At 48.2% G+C, this 21580-nt stretch overlaps 1 protein-coding gene across 2 annotated transcripts in view; it reads left to right on the top strand.

Annotated features, from left to right (window-relative positions):
• Positions 1-21580, top strand: part of DDAH1 (dimethylarginine dimethylaminohydrolase 1) — a 194402-nt gene that overhangs the window by 63000 nt on the left and 109822 nt on the right. The window contains exons 3-4 of one of the 2 annotated variants that reach the window (XM_075320521.1): positions 11748-11854; positions 15812-16136. In XM_075320521.1, the coding sequence (XP_075176636.1) occupies positions 15837-16136 (300 nt within the window). In that variant the 5' untranslated portion in view covers positions 11748-11854; positions 15812-15836. Of the gene's footprint in view, positions 1-11747; positions 11855-15703; positions 16137-21580 lie in introns of those variants that run through there. The other variant, XM_075320520.1, reaches the window with a different exon arrangement.

Below are 21580 nucleotides of genomic sequence, written 5' to 3'. Positions count from 1 at the left end.
TATCCTGCTTGTTGCATAGGTAAGGAACCTGGTATCCTGCTCGGTGCATAGGTAAGGAACCTGGTATCCTGCTCGGTGCATAGGTAAGGAACCTGGTATCCTGCTCGGTGCATAGGTAAGGAACCTGGTATCCTGCTCGGTGCATAGGTAAGGAACCTGGTATCCTGCTCGGTGCATAGGTAAGGAACCTGGTATCCTGCTCGGTGCATAGGTAAGGAACCTGGTATCCTGCTTGTTGCATAGGTAAGGAACCTGGTATCCTGCTCAGTGCATAGGTAAGGAACCTGGTATCCTGCTTGGTGCATAGGTAAGGAACCTGGTATCCTGCTTGGTGCATAGGTAAGGAACCTGGTATCCTGCTCGGTGCATAGGTAAGGAACCTGGTATCCTGCTCGGTGCATAGGTAAGGAACCTGGTATCCTGCTTGGTGCATAGGTAAGGAACCTGGTATCCTGCTCGGTGCATAGGTAAGGAACCTGGTATCCTGCTTGGTGCATAGGTAAGGAACCTGGTATCCTGCTCGGTGCATAGGTAAGGAACCTGGTGTCCTGCTCGGTGCATAGGTAAGGAACCTGGTATCCTGCTTGGTGCATAGGTAAGGAACCTGGTATCCTGCTCGGTGCATAGGTAAGGAACCTGGTATCCTGCTCGGTGCATAGGTAAGGAACCTGGTATCCTGCTCGGTGCATAGGTAAGGAACCTGGTATCCTGCTTGTTGCATAGGTAAGGAACCTGGTATCCTGCTCGGTGCATAGGTAAGGAACCTGGTATCCTGCTTGGTGCATAGGTAAGGAACCTGGTATCCTGCTTGGTGCATAGGTAAGGAACCTGGTATCCTGCTCGGTGCATAGGTAAGGAACCTGGTATCCTGCTCGGTGCATAGGTAAGGAACCTGGTATCCTGCTTGTTGCATAGGTAAGGAACCTGGTATCCTGCTCGGTGCATAGGTAAGGAACCTGGTATCCTGCTTGTTGCATAGGTAAGGAACCTGGTATCCTGCTCGGTGCATAGGTAAGGAACCTGGTATCCTGCTTGGTGCATAGGTAAGGAACCTGGTGTCCTGCTCGGTGCATAGGTAAGGAACCTGGTATCCTGCTCGGTGCATAGGTAAGGAACCTGGTGTCCTGCTCGGTGCATAGGTAAGGAACCTGGTATCCTGCTCGGTGCATAGGTAAGGAACCTGGTATCCTGCTTGGTGCATAGGTAAGGAACCTGGTATCCTGCTCGGTGCATAGGTAAGGAACCTGGTATCCTGCTTGGTGCATAGGTAAGGAACCTGGTATCCTGCTCGGTGCATAGGTAAGGAACCTGGTATCCTGCTCGGTGCATAGGTAAGGAACCTGGTATCCTGCTCGATGCATAGGTAAGGAACCTGGTATCCTGCTTGTTGCAAAGGTAAGGAACCTGGTATCCTGCTCGGTGCATAGGTAAGGAACCTGGTATCCTGCTCGGTGCATAGGTAAGGAACCTGGTATCCTGCTCGGTGCATAGGTAAGGAACCTGGTATCCTGCTTGTTGCATAGGTAAGGAACCTGGTATCCTGCTCGGTGCATAGGTAAGGAACCTGGTATCCTGCTCGGTGCATAGGTAAGGAACCTGGTATCCTGCTTGTTGCATAGGTAAGGAACCTGGTATCCTGCTTGGTGCATAGGTAAGGAACCTGGTATCCTGCTCGGTGCATAGGTAAGGAACCTGGTATCCTGCTCGGTGCATAGGTAAGGAACCTGGTATCCTGCTTGTTGCATAGGTAAGGAACCTGGTATCCTGCTTGTTGCATAGGTAAGGAACCTGGTATCCTGCTCGGTGCATAGGTAAGGAACCTGGTATCCTGCTCGGTGCATAGGTAAGGAACCTGGTATCCTGCTTGTTGCATAGGTAAGGAACCTGGTATCCTGCTCGGTGCATAGGTAAGGAACCTGGTATCCTGCTCGGTGCATAGGTAAGAAACCTGGTATCCTGCTCGGTGCATAGGTAAGGAACCTGGTATCCTGCTTGTTGCATAGGTAAGGAACCTGGTATCCTGCTTGTTGCATAGGTAAGGAACCTGGTATCCTGCTTGTTGCATAGGTAAGGAACCTGGTATCCTGCTCGGTGCATAGGTAAGGAACCTGGTATCCTGCTTGTTGCATAGGTAAGGAACCTGGTATCCTGCTCGGTGCATAGGTAAGGAACCTGGTATCCTGATCGGTGCATAGGTAAGGAACCTGGTATCCTGCTTGTTGCATAGGTAAGGAACCTGGTATCCTGCTCGGTGCATAGGTAAGGAACCTGGTATCCTGCTCGGTGCATAGGTAAGGAACCTGGTATCCTGCTCGGTGCATAGGTAAGGAACCTGGTGTCCTGCTCGGTGCATAGGTAAGGAACCTCGTATCCTGCTTGTTGCATAGGTAAGGAACCTGGTATCCTGCTCGGTGCATAGGTAAGGAACCTGGTATCCTGCTCGGTGCATAGGTAAGGAACCTGGTATCCTGCTCGGTGCATAGGTAAGGAACCTGGTATCCTGCTCGGTGCATAGGTAAGGAACCTGGTATCCTGCTCGGTGCATAGGTAAGGAACCTGGTATCCTGCTTGGTGCATAGGTAAGGAACCTCGTATCCTGCTTGGTGCATAGGTAAGGAACCTGGTATCCTGCTTGGTGCATAGGTAAGGAACCTGGTATCCTGCTTGGTGCATAGGTAAGGAACCTGGTATCCTGCTCGGTGCATAGGTAAGGAACCTGGTATCCTGCTCGGTGCATAGGTAAGGAACCTGGTATCCTGCTTGGTGCATAGGTAAGGAACCTCGTATCCTGCTTGGTGCATAGGTAAGGAACCTGGTATCCTGCTTGGTGCATAGGTAAGGAACCTGGTATCCTGCTTGGTGCATAGGTAAGGAACCTGGTATCCTGCTTGGTGCATAGGTAAGGAACCTGGTATCCTGCTTGGTGCATAGGTAAGGAACCTGGTATCCTGCTCGGTGCATAGGTAAGGAACCTGGTATCCTGCTCGGTGCATAGGTAAGGAACCTGGTATCCTGCTTGTTGCATAGGTAAGGAACCTGGTATCCTGCTCGGTGCATAGGTAAGGAACCTGGTATCCTGCTTGGTGCATAGGTAAGGAACCTGGTATCCTGCTTGTTGCATAGGTAAGGAACCTGGTATCCTGCTTGGTGCATAGGTAAGGAACCTGGTATCCTGCTTGGTGCATAAGTAAGGAACCTGGTATCCTGCTCGGCGCATAGGTAAGGAACCTGGTATCCTGCTCGGTGCATAGGTAAGGAACCTGGTATCCTGCTTGTTGCATAGGTAAGGAACCTGGTATCCTGCTTGGTGCATAGGTAAGGAACCTGGTATCCTGCTCGGTGCATAGGTAAGGAACCTGGTATCCTGCTCGGTGCATAGGTAAGGAACCTGGTATCCTGCTCGGTGCATAGGTAAGGAACCTGGTATCCTGCTTGGTGCATAGGTAAGGAACCTGGTATCCTGCTCGGTGCATAGGTAAGGAACCTGGTATCCTGCTCGGTGCATAGGTAAGGAACCTGGTATCCTGCTCGGTGCATAGGTAAGGAACCTGGTATCCTGCTCGGTGCATAGGTAAGGAACCTGGTATCCTGCTTGGTGCATAGGTAAGGAACCTGGTATCCTGCTTGTTGCATAGGTAAGGAACCTGGTATCCTGCTTGGTGCATAGGTAAGGAACCTGGTATCCTGCTTGGTGCATAAGTAAGGAACCTGGTATCCTGCTCGGCGCATAGGTAAGGAACCTGGTATCCTGCTCGGTGCATAGGTAAGGAACCTGGTATCCTGCTTGTTGCATAGGTAAGGAACCTGGTATCCTGCTTGGTGCATAGGTAAGGAACCTGGTATCCTGCTCGGTGCATAGGTAAGGAACCTGGTATCCTGCTCGGTGCATAGGTAAGGAACCTGGTATCCTGCTTGGTGCATAGGTAAGGAACCTGGTATCCTGCTCGGTGCATAGGTAAGGAACCTGGTATCCTGCTCGGTGCATAGGTAAGGAACCTGGTATCCTGCTCGGTGCATAGGTAAGGAACCTGGTATCCTGCTCGGTGCATAGGTAAGGAACCTGGTATCCTGCTCGGTGCATAGGTAAGGAACCTGGTATTCTGCTCAGCGCATAAGTGAGGAACCTATCTAGGGTGGTCAGGGTTGCCAGGGGTCAGTGCAAGGTTTGATCAGGGGTCACCATCTTCCCCCTCCTCTAGGCACAGACCTTGGATGCAAGCTGTCTGCTTGTATTCATCTGAAGAAACATTGTTGTTTGTTGCTGTACCTCTCCTAGAGTCATCCTGGAGATAAGTTGTTTGCATACTTTACCCTGTGTGTGTTCCCTGTGTGTTCTTTAGACTTTAGTGGGGTTGACTAAGCGCTCATCCCATCCGTTCCCTACCTAGCGTCCAATTCAGGGTCATCCAGGGCGAGGTATCCTGCTCAGAGCATAGGTGCGGAAACTATCCAGGGTGGTCAGAGAAGCCCGGGGCCAGTGGAAGGATTGGTGAGGGGTCACCATCTGCCTTTTCCCTAGACACAGGGTTTCCCTTCCCCATACCTAGCATGACACACTATATCACATGGTGTAGAAGTGTTACAATTACAACCTTGCAGCCCCATCACTGTTGTGCTTTTTTTTTTTCTTGTGCCTTTTTTCTTTTCATGGTGCGCATGCTCTCTCTGGCTCCCTGCACAGGTAACCAGTGTAAATATCGGGTAATTAACCAAAGCGCATTGCTTGGTTACCCGATGTGTATCCTGGTTACGGGTGCAGGGAGCCAGAGAGAGCATGCGCAGCAAAATCCTACAGATTGCGCTGCTTAAAAGACGTTACAGGCTGCGTTGCTCCCACCCAGCGGTCAGTTAAAAAACGACTGACCGTGACGCAGCGGATGCAACGCAGCATCCTCAGTTGCAATCCGTCACTAATAGAAGTCTTTGGGGAAAAACTGGATTCTGCAAAATATTTTGCAGGATACCATAATTCCTCAAGGCAACGGATTGTGACTGATGCAAAACAACGGAAGTGTGAACCTAGCCTTAGGCTACTTTCACACTTCAGTCGTTTCAAATCCGCCAGGTCCGTCGTTGCGACAGAATGACGGATCCATCTTTTTTTAGGCTAGTTTCACACTTGCGCTATTTTGACGCAAACGGAATCCGTCACTAATGTAGTACAGTTCATTTATTTACAGTGGAAGCGCGTTACTATGGCGCGTGTGTGTGTCATGCAGTACCTGCCTGTGTCCACACGATGTCGCGCTTCCACTGTAAATAAATGAACTGTACTACATTACTGACAGATTCCGTTTGCGTCAAAATAGCGCAAGTGTGAAACTAGCCTTAGCTGTCAACGGACGCTACTAATGAGTTATTTCACAGGATTCCGCTCACCGGAATCCTGTGAAATAACTGATCCGTCGCGTCCGTTACATCCGCTGTGCGTCTGTTTTATGGTGGATCCGTCGGGATCTGTTTGTTTTTGGGACAGCCCAATGGGAGTGCCAGACATGCTGGGCATGCTCAGTAGAGCATGACGGAATCCAGCAAAGGATTCCGTCGTGTGACGGATTACGACGGAATCCTGCACCATAGACAGCCATTATACCTCTTGACGGATTGCGACGGAATCCTGCGCAGTGCATTTTTTTGACGCTCGGATAAACGTTACATTGTGCGTTGTTTCCGCCCGACGGTCAGTCATTCAATAACTGATCCGTTAACTCTTTGTGCACTGGAATGATAACATCTCCGTCATGGCTTAGAGCAGACAATCCTGTCCCGTGAGCGATGATGCAGATGGCGGAGTTTTTTGCATCCCTCCCATCAGAACGCTTCCATTCTGCAGATCCGTCTACACCTCTGCGGTATTTTCTCGGGTCAGACTTGCACTGAGGATCTGTTGAAGTTTTTTTTTTTTTTTTGCACCGTTCACCCCATCGAGTTATTAAAACAACCTCTGCCGTTCCCAAACAGTGGAAACTATGTCTGCCGCTCCATGTTCATTTGTGTCAGATGCGAGATTAATGACTTTCCGCCGCTGCAGAATGGAATGTCTAAGGAAAACCATTTGGAACCGAATGGAAGAAAAAATAAAGATTACCCAGAGACTATTCCAAATTTCCGAAGTAAATGTGGCTGTTATTAGACGGCGGGAACGGGCGCAGAACTCGCCCACCGCCCGGGAGCGCGTTATATAAGAAAAGGTGAATTCATCTCTTATTCATTTTCCCACCTGGACATTTTTTCCTTTCTAGTCTTAAGACGTGTTGTGTATCTTAGAGGAATGTGCTCTGTCCTTTACTTGTCGAGGCAAAAAAAAAAAGAGTGGAAGGAAAAAAAAAAGGACAAGACAGAGAGATGGGACAGGAATGTTCTGTATACTGGCATGTCTTAAAAGAACAGTACACCTCACAAAGTAGCTTCAAGCGGAGGCGTAACTTACAGCTCAGATGCCAGACACCTCTATGGGCAACATATCCTCTTAGAACAAAAAGATCGGGCATGTTGAAAGCCATCTGCCCAATCCTTCCCTCCCCTAACATCTGCCATCAGGGAAGAGTTGGGAGGCATTGTACTCATTAGATAGGTCACAGCAAGATCAGGATTAAATGGCACTCCGGCCTTAATTGTTTTTACCCTGGCCTTAAAAATAACAAAGTCAGACATTGAAAGCTTCACCTGGGACGAGGTGACTAGTCCAAGAGGACGTTCCCTGCAGACGTCTCCCCCCTATTTATTAGATGCACTGCCAGGTCACTCCCTGAAAAGCAGGGAGAAGTCTGCGGGGTCCAACCTTTATGTCTAGTGTTCCTTCTCACTGCATCCCAGGCCCCCGTTTTGAACTACACCCCGATCCATGATTGCGTTTACACCTATATATATATATATATATAATTCAGGCATTGAAAGGTCTACCTGGGACAAGTCCAAGAGGAAGTTCCCCGCAGGCTTCTCCCCACTGGTCAGATGCACTACAAGGTCTCTCCCAATCTAGCTGAACAGCGGCAGAAGTCTGCGGGGTCTGACCTTTGTCACTAGTGTTCCTATTCACCCCATCCCTGTCTCCCATTTTGAATTATGGCCCCTATCCATTATTGTGTCTACACCTGTTTTTGTATGTGTATGTATATCTATCTATCTATCTAAAAATATAGTACAGACCAAAAGTTTGGACACACCTCATTCAAAGAGTTTTCTTTATTTTCATGACTCTGATAATTGTAGATTCACATTGAAAGCATCAAAACTATGAATTAACACATGTGGAATGAAATACCTAACAAAAAAGTGTGAAACAACTGAAAATATGTCTTATATTCTAGGTTCTTCACAGTAGCCACCTTTTGCTTTGATTACTGCTTTGCACACTCTTGGCATTCTCTCGATGAGCTTCAAGAGGTAGTCACCGGAAATGGTTTTCCAACAGTCTTGAAGGAGTTCCCAGAGATGCTTAGCACTTGTTGGCCCTTTTTCCTTCACTCTGCGGTCCAGCTCACCCCAAACCATCTCGATTGGGTTCAGGTCTGGTGACTGTGGAGGCCAGGTCATCTGGCGTAGCACCCCATCACTCTCCTTCTTAGTCAAATAGCCCTTACACAGCCTGGAGGTGTGTTTGGGTTCATTGTCCTGTTGAAAACTAAATGATGGTCCAACTAAACGCAAACCGGATGGAATAGCACGCCGCTGCATGATGCTGTGGTAGCCATGCTGGTTCAGTATGCCTTCAATTTTGAATAAATCCCCAACAGTGTCACCAGCAAAGCCCCCCCACACCATCACACCTCCTCCTCCATGCTTCACGGTGGGAACCAGCCATGTAGAGTCCATCCGTTCACCTTTTCTACAAAGACACGGTGGTTGGATCCAAAGATCTCAAATTTGGACTCATCAGACCAAAGCACAGTTTTCCACTGGTCTAATGTCCATTCCTTGTGTTCTCTTCTGCTTGTTGCCTGTCCTTAGCAGTGGTTTCCTAGCAGCTATTTTACCATGAAGGCTGCTGCACAAAGTCTCCTCTTAAGGCCAGAATCACACTTGCTAGTGCCTCGTGTGTAACTCGCGCGAGTCTCTCATGGTAGAACCCGGCATGGCCGCACACTCCCCTGACAGGAGCGGGTCGGTTGCATGTATGTCTATGCAGCTCAGACGCTCCTGTATGCATAGTGTGCGGCCATGCCGGGTGATTCAATGAGAGACTCGCACGAGTTACACGCGAGGCACTAGCAAGTGTGACTCCGGCCTAATAGCTGTTCTAGAGATGAGGTGGTGTGTCCAAACTTTTGGTCTGTACTGTGTGTGTGTGTATATATATATATGATGGGATCCAGTGAAAGGGTGAATTTTCATCATGTAATAAAATTCTTCTTTTTTATTAATCCATTTCAAATATTGTTACATCCACGTGAGGGACTCCATACAAGAACAAAAGTGTAATCCAGCAATGGACTACGCATTTCAGCGCAATGCGCCTTCTTCACGGTCCTACTATCTATATCTATATATATATATATATATATATATATATATATATATATATATATATATATAGTACATGTGTACTTTTCTGTTTTCTATATGTATATACCACAGTGTTTTTTCCGTTTTTTTGTCTTGTAAATATCTGTTGTAGAAATACATGAGAAAGCCGTGTGTGAGCACAGCCTCCGTGTGTGAGCACAGCCTCCGTGTGTGAGCACAGCCTCCGTGTGTGAGCACAGCCTCCGTGTGTGAGCACAGCCCCCCTGTGTGTGAGCACAGCCTCCGTGTGTGAACACAGCCTCCGTGTGTGAGCACAGCCTCCGTGTGTGAGCACAGCCCCCCTGTGTGTGAGCACAGCCTCCGTGTGTGTGTGAGCACAGCCTCCGTGTGTGAGCACAGCCCCCCTGTGTGTGAGCACAGCCTCCGTGTGTGTGTGAGCACAGCCTCCGTGTGTGAGCACAGCCCCCCTGTGTGTGAGCACAGCCTCCGTGTGTGTGTGAGCACAGCCTCCGTGTGTGAGCACAGCCCCCCTGTGTGTGAGCACAGCCTCCGTGTGTGTGTGAGCACAGCCTCCGTGTGTGAGCACAGCCCCCCTGTGTGTGAGCACAGCCCCCCGTGTGTGTGTGAGCACAGCCTCCGTGTGTGAGCACAGCCCCCCTGTGTGTGAGCACAGCCCCCCTGTGTGTGAGCACAGCCCCCCTGTGTGTGAGCACAGCCTCCGTGTGTGAGCACAGCCTCTGTGTGTGAGCACAGCCTCTGCGTGTGAGCACAGCCTCCGCGTGTGAGCACAGCCCCCCTGTGTGAGCACAGCCCCCCTGTGTGAGCACAGCCTCCGTGTGTGAGCACAGCCCCCCTGTGTGAGCACAGCCCCCCTGTGTGAGCACAGCCCCCCTGTGTGTGAGCACAGCCTCTGTGTGTGAGCACAGCCTCCGTGTGTGAGCACAGCCTCCGTGTGTGAGCACAGCCCACCTGTGTGTGTGAGCACAGCCTCTGTGTGTGAGCACAGCCTCCGTGTGTGAGCACAGCCTCCGTGTGTGAGCACAGCCCCCCTGTGTGAGCACAGCCCCCCTGTGTGTGAGCACAGCCTCCGTGTGTGAGCACAGCCCCCCTGTGTGTGAGCACAGCCTCCGTGTGTGTGTGAGCACAGCCTCCGTGTGTGTGTGAGCACAGCCTCCGTGTGTGAGCACAGCCTCCCTGTGTGAGCACAGCCCCCCTGTGTGTGAGCACAGCCTCCGTGTGTGAGCACAGCCTCCCTGTGTGTGAGCACAGCCTCCGTGTGTGTGTGAGCACAGCCTCCGTGTGTGTGTGAGCACAGCCTCCGTGTGTGAGCACAGCCTCCGTGTGTGAACACAGCCTCCGTGTGTGAGCACAGCCTCCGTGTGTGAGCACAGCCCCCCTGTGTGTGAGCACAGCCTCCGTGTGTGTGTGAGCACAGCCTCCGTGTGTGAGCACAGCCCCCCTGTGTGTGAGCACAGCCTCCGTGTGTGTGTGAGCACAGCCTCCGTGTGTGAGCACAGCTCCCCTGTGTGTGAGCACAGCCTCCGTGTGTGTGTGAGCACAGCCTCCGTGTGTGAGCACAGCCCCCCTGTGTGTGAGCACAGCCTCCGTGTGTGTGTGTGAGCACAGCCTCCGTGTGTGAGCACAGCCCCCCTGTGTGTGAGCACAGCCTCCGTGTGTGTGTGAGCACAGCCTCCGTGTGTGAGCACAGCCCCCCTGTGTGTGAGCACAGCCTCCGTGTGTGAGCACAGCCCCCCTGTGTGTGTGAGCACAGCCTCTGTGTGTGAGCATAGCCTCCGTGTGTGAGCACAGCCTCCGTGTGTGAGCACAGCCCCCCTGTGTGAGCACAGCCCCCCTGTGTGAGCACAGCCCCCCTGTGTGTGAGCACAGCCTCTGTGTGTGAGCACAGCCTCCGTGTGTGAGCACAGCCTCCGTGTGTGAGCACAGCCCCCCTGTGTGTGTGAGCACAGCCTCTGTGTGTGAGCACAGCCTCTGTGTGTGAGCACAGCCTCCGTGTGTGAGCACAGCCCCCCTGTGTGTGAGCACAGCCTCCGTGTGTGTGAGCACAGCCTCCGTGTGTGAGCACAGCCCCCCTGTGTGTGAGCACAGCCCCCCTGTGTGTGGGCACAGCCTCCGTGTGTGAGCACAGCCCCCCTGTGTGTGTGAGCACAGCCTCCGTGTGTGAGCACAGCCTCCGTGTGTGAGCACAGCCCCCCTGTGTGTGAGCACAGCCCCCCTGTGTGTGTGAGCACAGCCCCCCTGTGTGTGAGCACAGCCTCTGTGTGTGAGCACAGCCCCCCTGTGTGTGAGCACAGCCTCCGTGTGTGAGCACAGCCCCCCTGTGTGTGAGCACAGCCTCCGTGTGTGAGCACAGCCCCCCTGTGTGTGTGAGCACAGCCTCTGTGTGTGAGCACAGCCCCCCTGTGTGTGAGCACAGCCTCTGTGTGTGAGCACAGCCCCCCTGTGTGTGAGCACAGCCTCTGTGTGTGAGCACAGCCCCCCTGTGTGTGTGAGCACAGCCCCCCTGTGTGTGTGAGCACAGCCTCTGTGTGTGAGCACAGCCCCCCTGTGTGAGCACAGCCCCCCTGTGTGTGAGCACAGCCTCTGTGTGTGAGCACAGCCCCCCTGTGTGTGTGAGCACAGCCCCCCTGTGTGTGTGAGCACAGCCCCCCTGTGTGTGTGAGCACAGCCTCTGTGTGTGAGCACAGCCCCCCTGTGTGTGTGAGCACAGCCCCCCTGTGTGTGTGAGCACAGCCTCTGTGTGTGAGCACAGCCTCTGTGTGTGAGCACAGCCTCCGTGTGTGAGCACAGCCCCCCTGTGTGTGAGCACAGCCTCCGTGTGTGAGCACAGCCCCCTGTGTGTGAGCACAGCCTCTGTGTGTGTGTGAGCACAGCCCCCCTGTGTGTGAGCACAGCCTCCGTGTGTGTGTGAGCACAGCCTCCGTGTGTGTGTGAGCACAGCCTCCGTGTGTGTGTGAGCACAGCCTCCGTGTGTGAGCACAGCCCCCCTGTGTGTGGGGATCTGGATGGTACACACATGCCTTGCTCGTTTCCTTTGACGGTGGCCCCCCCAGCTCATGGCCTTAGGCCGCTGCCTTACCTGCCTCACCCTTGAATTGCCCCAGCCCCCAGCTCTACAATCAGCTCTATAGGAGATAAAGCAAACCAGAAAATTCCTTGCATTTTCCCTTTTAGCAGGAGCCGGAAGCCTTTCGTCCTCTGAGCCGCCTGCCTTTGATTTTATCATTATTGTTGCTCACTTCATTTTTCCTCTTCCCACACAGGCTTCTGGATGGATTATGGATGATAGGAATTCCTGGAGACCACCATGAAGCTTAAAGACCTCCAACGCCACATGGAGATAGCTGCGACTGACGAGCCAATGACACAGGTTAGAAATGAACAATTCCTTTAATCCAGAATTAATAGTCTGGGCCTTATTGCCCCCCTATCAGATGATTGACAGCTGTCGCCCTTATTAGCAAACAGCGCCATACTGTTCATAGTGGCTGTATTTGGTATTGCAGCTCAGTCCCATTCACTTGATCTGTAATACTAATCACAGCGGCAAATAAAAAATACAGAACCCTTTCCAGCAGTGGAAGGCCATCCCATCAGTTTGGTATCTCTGCTTTCTACCATAGCGGTGCCAAACCAGTCCATAGTGTATACTGCAACTCTACTGCATGAAAGTGAATGGGTGTCTTGGAAAGTTCAGGGGGACCTCAAATATGGCTGCCCGTGTCACACACTGCAATAATACAGAAGTAGAAGACGTTCCATTTCATATTTTGCCGTTCTGAACTGTAGGAAAGCTGGATGACAAACTTTGTACTGCCTGTTTTTGATTGTCACTCAGCTTTCCCAAAAATAAATTCCATTCACCCCCCCTCAAAAAAAATAAATAAATAAAATTAAAAAAAATATATATATATTTATATATATATATATAATATATATATATATATATATATATATATATATTTTACATTTTTTTTCTACTTGGATCACTGGTGATTTTCTTTTCTTCTTTTAACGGCCTACAGCTAAATCTCGAGTCATGGCGACTTGATGCATGAACTCTGAATATTTCCCAAAGTGGCCACTGGCATTAAGACGATGTCACCAAATTCTATTACAAATTTGGCTTGTGAAGACTGCAGGATGAGTTAACTGTGAACCCTTCAGTGAGCTCTTTTTGATAGGGAGTTCGTAACTTTTTTCCCAGCTCCCCTTGGCTGAATTATTACTGCAATATTCAATGTTGCGGAGCAAAGCGACTAACGCAGGTCAGATGCATTGTATTGTTTTAGGGCTCGTTCAGACAGGAGTATATGCGTGCAGTCTGTTGTAATCGGATAGCGCACGGACCAATGTTATTGACTAGGATTGCTCTGATGATGCAGCGTCCGTGTGAAAAACAATCGAAGCGCGACAGTCTGATCGCTATTTCAGACACTCGACTAGTCAGATTTATGGGTGTGCAAAAAATAAATTGAAACCTATTTTTTCAGACAGATTGCAATTATTAACACAAGAAACTATCGATGTATTTATTTATTTTACTCCCTCATATGGTGTCATTAATCCCGCAGCACTTTATAGAGATTATCATCACTGTCCCCATTGGGGCTCACAATCTAAGGTCCTTATCCTTATGTCTTTGGAATGAGGAAAGAAACTCACTAACACGGGGAGAACACACAAACTCCTTGGAGATATTGTCCTTGGTTGAATGTGAACATGGGACTCCAGCCCTGCAAAGCAACAGTGATAACTACTGAGCCACTTTTTCTATAGTGCTAACCACTGAGACACCCTTCCTACACTGCTAATCACTGAGCCAACCTTCTTACACTACTAACCACTGAGCCACCCTCCCTACACTGCTAATAATTGAGTGACCCTTTTTACAATATCAACCACTGGGCCACCCGTTTTACTTTGCTAATCACTGAACCCTTGCTGCACTGCTAACCACTAAGCAACTTTTTTATACTGCTACCCACTGAACCACCCTTCTTTTACTGCTAATCACTGAGCCATCCTTTCTACACTGGTAACCACTGGGTGACCCTTTCTACACTGCTACTCACTGAACCACCCTTCCTACAGTGCTACTCAGTGAGCCACCCTTCCAATAGTGCTAACCATTGAGCCACCCTTCCTACAGTGCTAACCACTGAGCCACCCTTCCTACAGTGCTGACCACTGAACCACCCTTCCTACAGTGCTAACCACTGAGCCATCCTTCCTACAATGCTAACCACTGAGCCACCCTTCCTACAGTGCTAACCACTGAGCCAACCTTATACATTATTAACCATTGAGCCACCCTTTATACAGTATTAACCACTAAGCCATCCTTCCTACAGTGATACCCACTGAGCCATCCTTCCTACAGTGTTACCCAATTAACCACCCTTCTTACACTAATACCCACTGATCCAACCTTCCTACACTGCTCTGCTAAGTCACCCTTTCTACTCTGTTAACCACTAAGCCACCCTCCCTACACTGCTAATAACTGAGAGACCCTATTTACAATGTTAACCACTGACCCACCCTTCTTGCTCTGTTAACCACTAAGCAGTTTTTTATACTGCTAACCACTGAACCACCCTTATTTCACTGCTACTTACTGAGCCACCCTTCCTACAGTGCTAGTCACTGAGACACCCTTCCTACAGTGCTACTCACTGAGCCACCCTTCCTACACTGCTAACCACTGAGCCACCCTTCCTACGCTGCTAACCACTGAGCCACCCTTCCTACACTGCTAATCACTGAGCCACCTTTCATGCACTGCTGACCACTGAGCCACCCTTCCTACACTGCTGACCACTGAGCCACCCTTCCTACACTGCTGACCACTGAGCCACCCTTCCTACACTGCTAACCACTGAGCCACCCTTCCTACACTGCTAACCACTGAGCCACCTTTCATGCACTGCTGACCACTGAGCCACCCTTCCTACACTGCTGACCACTGAGCCACCCTTCCTACACTGCTGACCACTGAGCCACCCTTCCTACACTGCTAACCACTGAACCGCCCTTCATGCACTGCTAACCACTGAGCCACCCTTCCTACACTGCTGACCACTGAACCACCCTTCCTACACTGCTGACCACTGAGCCACCCTTCCTACGCTGCTAACCAGTGAGACACCCTTCATGCACTGCTAACCACTGAGCCACCCTTCATGCACTGCTAACCACTGAGCCGCCCTTCATGCACTGCTAACCACTGAGCCACCCTTCCTACACTGCTGACCACTGTGCCACCCTTCCTGCACTGCTAACCACTGAGCCACCCTTCCTACACTGCTGACCACTGAGCCACCCTTCCTACACTGCTGACCACTGAGCCACCCTTCCTACACTGCTGACCACTGAGCCACCCTTCCTACACTGCTGACCACTGAACCACCCTTCCTACACTGTTGACTACTCAGCCACCCTTCCTGCACTGCTAACCACTTAGCCACCTTTCCTACACTGCTAACCACTGAGCCATCCTTCCTACGGTGCTACTCACTGATCCACCTTTCCTACACTGCTAACAACTGAGCTATCCTTCCTACAGTGCTAACTACTGAGCCATCTTTCCTATAGTGCTAACCACTGAGCCACCCTTCCTACACTGCTACTCACTGAGCCATTCTTTCTACAGTGCTAATCACTGAGCCACCAATCTTCTGTATGAAAACAGAAGTCATACAGATAGGAATGGATGAAAATGTGATGATTTTTTTTCATACCTTTTCGGTCTCCGGCATTATGGAGAAAGTATATATATTTTTTTTTCATATAAGAAAAACAGATGCAGAAAGAATTGTAAAAACTGACACATTGAGCAAAACCGTCCAGCACACGGGGAAAAGCAGCTGCTGATTCTCGTATGAAAAAAACCCTGAAGTGAGAAATTGTCCTAAATGTTGACTGATTGAGACGTTTTCTTGTAATATCCGGACGCGTTTCGGGTATTTCTGCAGCGTCTGTCGCTTCCGTCGTCCCTTTAAAGCTGTATTCCCCGGCTCAGACACAAGTGAATGTAAACAGCTGATCCACGCCCCACACTCACGACCTTTGCCTCCGGCCGGAGTCACCAGCGCTAAACACTGACTCCTGAACGGTGGGAATTCAACACCAACGTATAGAGAGGGTAAAGCCCACCAATCAGGAGGCTCCGAGACCTGTCAATCAAAAGGGAGGCCAAGAGTCCAATCAGGGTCCTCCTTACATCCTCACACTGGGATGCGGCTTGTTTGCTGCTTTGCTTGGCTCACATGCTGCCTCCAGCCCTACAATCCGCTGTCCATAACACTCTGAGGTCTATCTCTAGGCTCCGATCTACCCAACCGGCCAGGATGGCTGCACTGGACGCCTCCAGCTTCGGGAGATGCACACACGTCATCACGCGGGCCATCCCTGACTCCTTGTGCCATGAAGCTCTGAGGATGGACGGCGACAGCACGGTGGACCTGACCAAGGCTCGGCACCACCACGAGCTGTATATCGGGGTCCTGAGGAACCGATTAGGTCTGGACGTGGTGGAGCTTCCCGCGGATGAAGGTCTTCCCGACGCCCCATTTGTGGAGGACACGGCGATCATCTGCGAAGGAACAGCCCTGATCACCAGACCTGGAGCGCCGAGCAGAAGGAAGGAGGTACCGTACCCCAAAAAAGTATCCGTAACGCCATCATGTCATCCAGCGATATTAGTAACGTAATATATGTGTATACTCTGTACAGCGCTACGGAGTCTGTTGGTGCTATATGCATAGCCGTACATGCCCATCGTCATTAGTAAGTATAAAGGCCGACGTCATTATAGACAATAGCTGGACTCTTTCCTAGAAGGGAGTGTTCTTCCAAATATGAGGTTCCTCTGGCTCCCATTCACTTCAATGGAAAGTGGCGGCAGAGGCGCTCTATACTAAGTACAGGACATAGCAAGGTTTATTGAGGCCACAAAAAGTCATATAGTGTCCACGTGACTCTCCCTGACCTATAATGTCCCTACGTATCTGACGGTAAAATAGCAAGGGAGGGAAAGGTACAGCAACATCAATTCCACACTAGAGGTGATCTGAGGGCACCATAGGGCATGGTAGGAAACACCGAGCAGGCACCGGACACCGGCAGATCCAGACTACAGCGCATCCAACATGTCCTCCCATTCATACCAAATCTGACCAAATACAACTAATATTTGCTTCTGTGTGACATTGGAGGGATATGGCGGTACAATGTGCCTTGTTACTATATGACATTGGAGGGATATGGCGGTACAATGTGCCTTGTTACTATATGACATTGGAGGGATATGGCGGTACAATGTGCCTTGTTACTATATAACATTGGAGGGATATGGCGGCACAATGTGCCTTGTTACAATATGACACTGGAGGGATATGGCGGCACAATGTGCCTTGTTACTATATGACATTGGAGGGATATGGCGGCACAATGTGCCTTGTTACTATATGACATTGGAGGGATATGGCGGCACAATGTGCCTTGTTACTATATGACATTGGAGGGATATGGCGGCACAATGTGCCTTGTTACTATATGACATTGGAGGGATATGGGGGTACAATGTGCCTTGTTACTATATGACATTGGAGGGATATGGCGGCACAATGTGCCTTGTTACTATATGACATTGGAGGGATATGGCGGCACAATGTGCCTTGTTACTATATGACATTGGAGGGATATGGCGGCACAATGTGCCTTGTTACTATATAACATTGGAGGGATATGGCGGCACAATGTGCCTTGTTACTATATGCCATTGGAGGGATATGGCGGCACAATGTGCCTTGTTACTATATGACATTGGAGGGATATGGCGGCACAATGTGCCTTGTTACTATATAACATTGGAGGGATATGGCGGCACAATGTGCCTTGTTACTATATGCCATTGGAGGGATATGGCGGCACAATGTGCCTTGTTACTATATGCCATTGGAGGGATATGGCGGCACAATGTGAGGTGCCCAAATGTCCCTTTGGCTCAATAAGAAGAATAATACTATTAAAGGCTTGCAATAATTTGGGGGGTCTGGTTGGAGATTTTGCATTGAGGTCCACATCTTCGAATTACATCATTGCCTATAGAAGTGTATAGGAGCCATGGTACGACACTACATGCAACTTGTGTACATGAGGCCATGTACTTTTTTTTTTTTTTTTTTTTTTAAAATGGCTGAAACCACTTAAGTTATTTTAGTGCAATATGTCGGCCTGTAAATATAAGACTCCCGTAGTCGCTGCGAAGCATCAGACTTCCATTGTAGCCACAGGTTGTGATATCGGAATCAGATGATGAAGAAAATCCTAAAAACAAAAGAATTGTGAAGTTATTATATAAGCTCCTGCTCTAAAGAACTCACTATTGTTTTCTGTTATCAGCCATTTCATTCTTGAGAGAGGCAGAGCGGATGCCCCTTCCTACATTGGTTGAAAAGGTCTTGTCTCCAGGTACTAAGCACAGCCCCCCACTCTATTCCGCCCTCTCCGCTCCTGATGAGGGGTCTCTTATCCTAAGCCAATAAAGCCTAATCATTTATAAGATGGAACATTACACATGTGATAAATTGTCAATTCCTCACCATTTTCGAGACCTCTGCTTGCTGTCAGTGATTATTTTTATTTTTTTAGACCATTGTAGCAAATCCTCAGCTGTGAGAAGTATTGGTTGTTTTGTTTGTTATTTTCTTTACAGGTTACCATCATTGTAATGGAGAAAAAGATGCTTTTATCCACTGACATCAAGCAGTGATCTTGAAAACTGAATGTAATAGCCCAAGGATGTTAAAATGTTTCCCTGTTAACTTGTTGAGGATGAGCATAGTCCCACAATATGGCCGCTGAGCTTTGGCATTTAACCCTCTAAATTTCAGCATTCGGCACTGATCACTCCATATCATGACCCCCCCCTCCTATAGGGAATGCCTAGTATGGGCAGGCGTACATGGAAGGAGCACATGATAAACCCCCTTATTAATGGGCGTAAAGTGGCGGAAAAACTATTTTTGAAAAATGATACTCCCCTCCTGCTCCTCTATACTCAGTGCACTATCACTTTTTCTAATCTTTTCACCTTGTTACACCAATTAATCAGGGGTTTGTCCAGTAATTGGCTTTAGAGCCCAAAAGCTGCCTATAGATGTGTATGGGAGCCATATTCCAAAAACTATACGACTTGAAGGATGCATGGACCAGTAATGGACAGCCCCATTGAGGCCTTTTTCACATGTCCGTACATTTAACGTACATGTGTGATGGTCCGTGGGGCAGGTCAGTATGTGCGAGCGTGTGTATGTTTTTCCATGTGCTATCCGTGTGACATCTGGATAGCACGCGGACAGCATGAGTGGTATACTTACCTGTCTGCGGCGCTGCTGTTACTTCCAGGTCCATGCTGAGTGCAGAGAATATTCATGAGGCATAATGAGCGGCCCGGAAGTAACTGCAGAGGCAGAGACAGCAGCACTGGACACAGGTAAGTATAAAATTATTTATTTTTATGTGACCTGTGTTTTCTCCAGTATGTGTCACATGGATCACATCAGTGTGCGGTCCGTGTGACACCCGTGCTGCCGCTAGAAAACGGAGATGTCGCCATGTGGAGCACGGACACACAGTCCATGTGAAAAATGGACGTGTGCGCAAACCCATCGAATGTAATGGGTCTACGTGTGTCCGTGTATCTGGTACGTGTGGAAACTGACTTCACACGTACTGGATACATGGATGTGTGAAGCAGGCCCAAATAACACATATAAAGTGTGTATGTATGTATGTACAGTTAGGTCCAGAAATATTTGGACAGTGACACAATTTTCGCGAGTTGGGCTCTGCATGCCACCACATTGGATTTGAAATGAAGCCTCTACAACAGAATTCAAGTGCAGATTGTAACGTTTAATTTGAAGGTTTGAACAAAAATATCTGATAGAAATTGTAGGAATTGTCACATTTCTTTACAAACCCTCCACATTTTAGGAGGTCAAAAGTAATTGGATAAATAAACCAAACCCAAAAAAAAAATTTTATTTTCAATATTTTGTTGCGAATCCTTTGGAGGCAATCACTGCCTTAAGTCTGGAACCCATGGACATCACCAAACGCTGGGTTTCCTCCTTCTTAATGCTTTGCCAGGCCTTTACAGCCGCAGCCTTCAGGTCTTGCTTGTTTGTAGGTCTTTCCGTCTTAAGTCTGGATTTGAGCAAGTGAAATGCATGCTCAATTGGGTTAAGATCTGGTGATTGACTTGGCCATTGCAGAATGTTCCACTTTTTTGCACTCATGAACTCCTGGGTAGCTTTGGCTGTATGCTTGGGGTCATTGTCCATCTGTACTATGAAGCGCCGTCCGATCAACTTTGCGGCATTTGGCTGAATCTGGGCTGAAAGTATATCCCGGTACACTTCAGAATTCATCCGGCTACTCTTGTCTGCTGTTATGTCATCAATAAACACAAGTGACCCAGTGCCATTGAAAGCCATGCATGCCCATGCCATCACGTTGCCTCCACCATGTTTTACAGAGGATGTGGTGTGCCTTGGATCATGTGCCGTTCCCTTTCTTCTCCAAACTTTTTTCTTCCCATCATTCTGGTACAGGTTGATCTTGGTCTCATCTGTCCATAGAATACTTTTCCAGAACTGAGCTGGCTTCATGAGGTGTTTTTCAGCAAATGTAACTCTGGCCTGTCTATTTTTGGAATTGATGAATGGTTTGCATCTAGATGTGAACCCTTTGTATTTACTTTCATGGAGTCTTCTCTTTACTGGTGACTTAGAGACAGATACACCTACTTCACTGAGAGTGTTCTGGACTTCAGTTGATGTTGTGAACGGGTTCTTCTTCACCAAAGAAAGTATGCGGCGATCATCCACCACTGTTGTCATCCGTGGACGCCCAGGCCTTTTTGAGTTCCCAAGCTCACCAGTCAATTCCTTTTTTCTCAGAATGTACCCGACTGTTGATTTTGCTACTCCAAGCATATGTCTGCTATCTCTCTGATGGATTTTTTCTTTTTTTTTCAGCCTCAGGATGTTCTGCTTCACCTCAATTGAGAGTCCCTTAGACCGCATGTTGTCTGGTCACAGCAACAGCTTCCAAATGCAAAACCACACACCTGTAATCAACCCCAGACCTTTTAACTACTTCATTGATTACAGATTAATGAGGGAGACGCCTTCAGAGTTAATTGCAGCCCTTAGAGTCCCTTGTCCAATTACTTTTGGTCCCTTGAAAAAGAGGAGGCTATGCATTACAGAGCTATGATTCCTAAACCCTTTCTCCGATTTGGATGTGAAAACTCTCATATTGCAGCTGGGAGTGTGCACTTTCAGCCCATATTATATATAGAATTGTATTTCTGAACATGATTTTGTAAACAGCTAAAATAACAAAACTTGTGTCACTGTCCAAATATTTCTGGACCTAACTGTATGTATGTATTAGTAATTAATAGTATAAATATATGCCAGCATATTGTAGCCACAAAAATTGATAAAAAAGAGAAACCTACAGAAACACGCGTTTTATTACAAAACAATAAAATAATTCATACCAATAGGTGACAAAACATGAGATAAGACGCACGTATTTAATATAATCGCAACCGTAACGACGTGTACAAGAAATGTATCTGTTTAATCATGATAATCAGCCGGAAACAAAAATGTTACAATATAACAATTGGAAGAAAAAGAAAAGCAAAACAAACTTGCATTCTTTACCGTGATAATGTGCACAAAAATCTAAGCTATATTTTATTGTGTATATATATATATATATGTATATATATATATATATATATATATATATATATATATATATATATATATATATATTTTTATAATATATATTATAATTATAATATCTATATTATATTATATTATTATATAATATATATATTATAAAAAATGTTATTTTTTTTTTTGTGCACATTATCACGGTGATGATTATACCAAATATTTGAATATTTACAAAACATTGGAATTTTTGGGAAACTAAACCAAAGGAGTAAAGAATGCAACTTTGTTTTGCTTTTCTTTTTTTTATAATATATATATATATATATATA

The sequence above is a fragment of the Anomaloglossus baeobatrachus genome, chromosome 8 (genome assembly GCF_048569485.1).
Source record: "Anomaloglossus baeobatrachus isolate aAnoBae1 chromosome 8, aAnoBae1.hap1, whole genome shotgun sequence".
Classification (NCBI taxonomy): domain Eukaryota; kingdom Metazoa; phylum Chordata; class Amphibia; order Anura; family Aromobatidae; genus Anomaloglossus; species Anomaloglossus baeobatrachus.
Note: the sequence above shows the minus strand (reverse complement) of the source record. Positions and strands in the feature narration are given on the sequence as shown.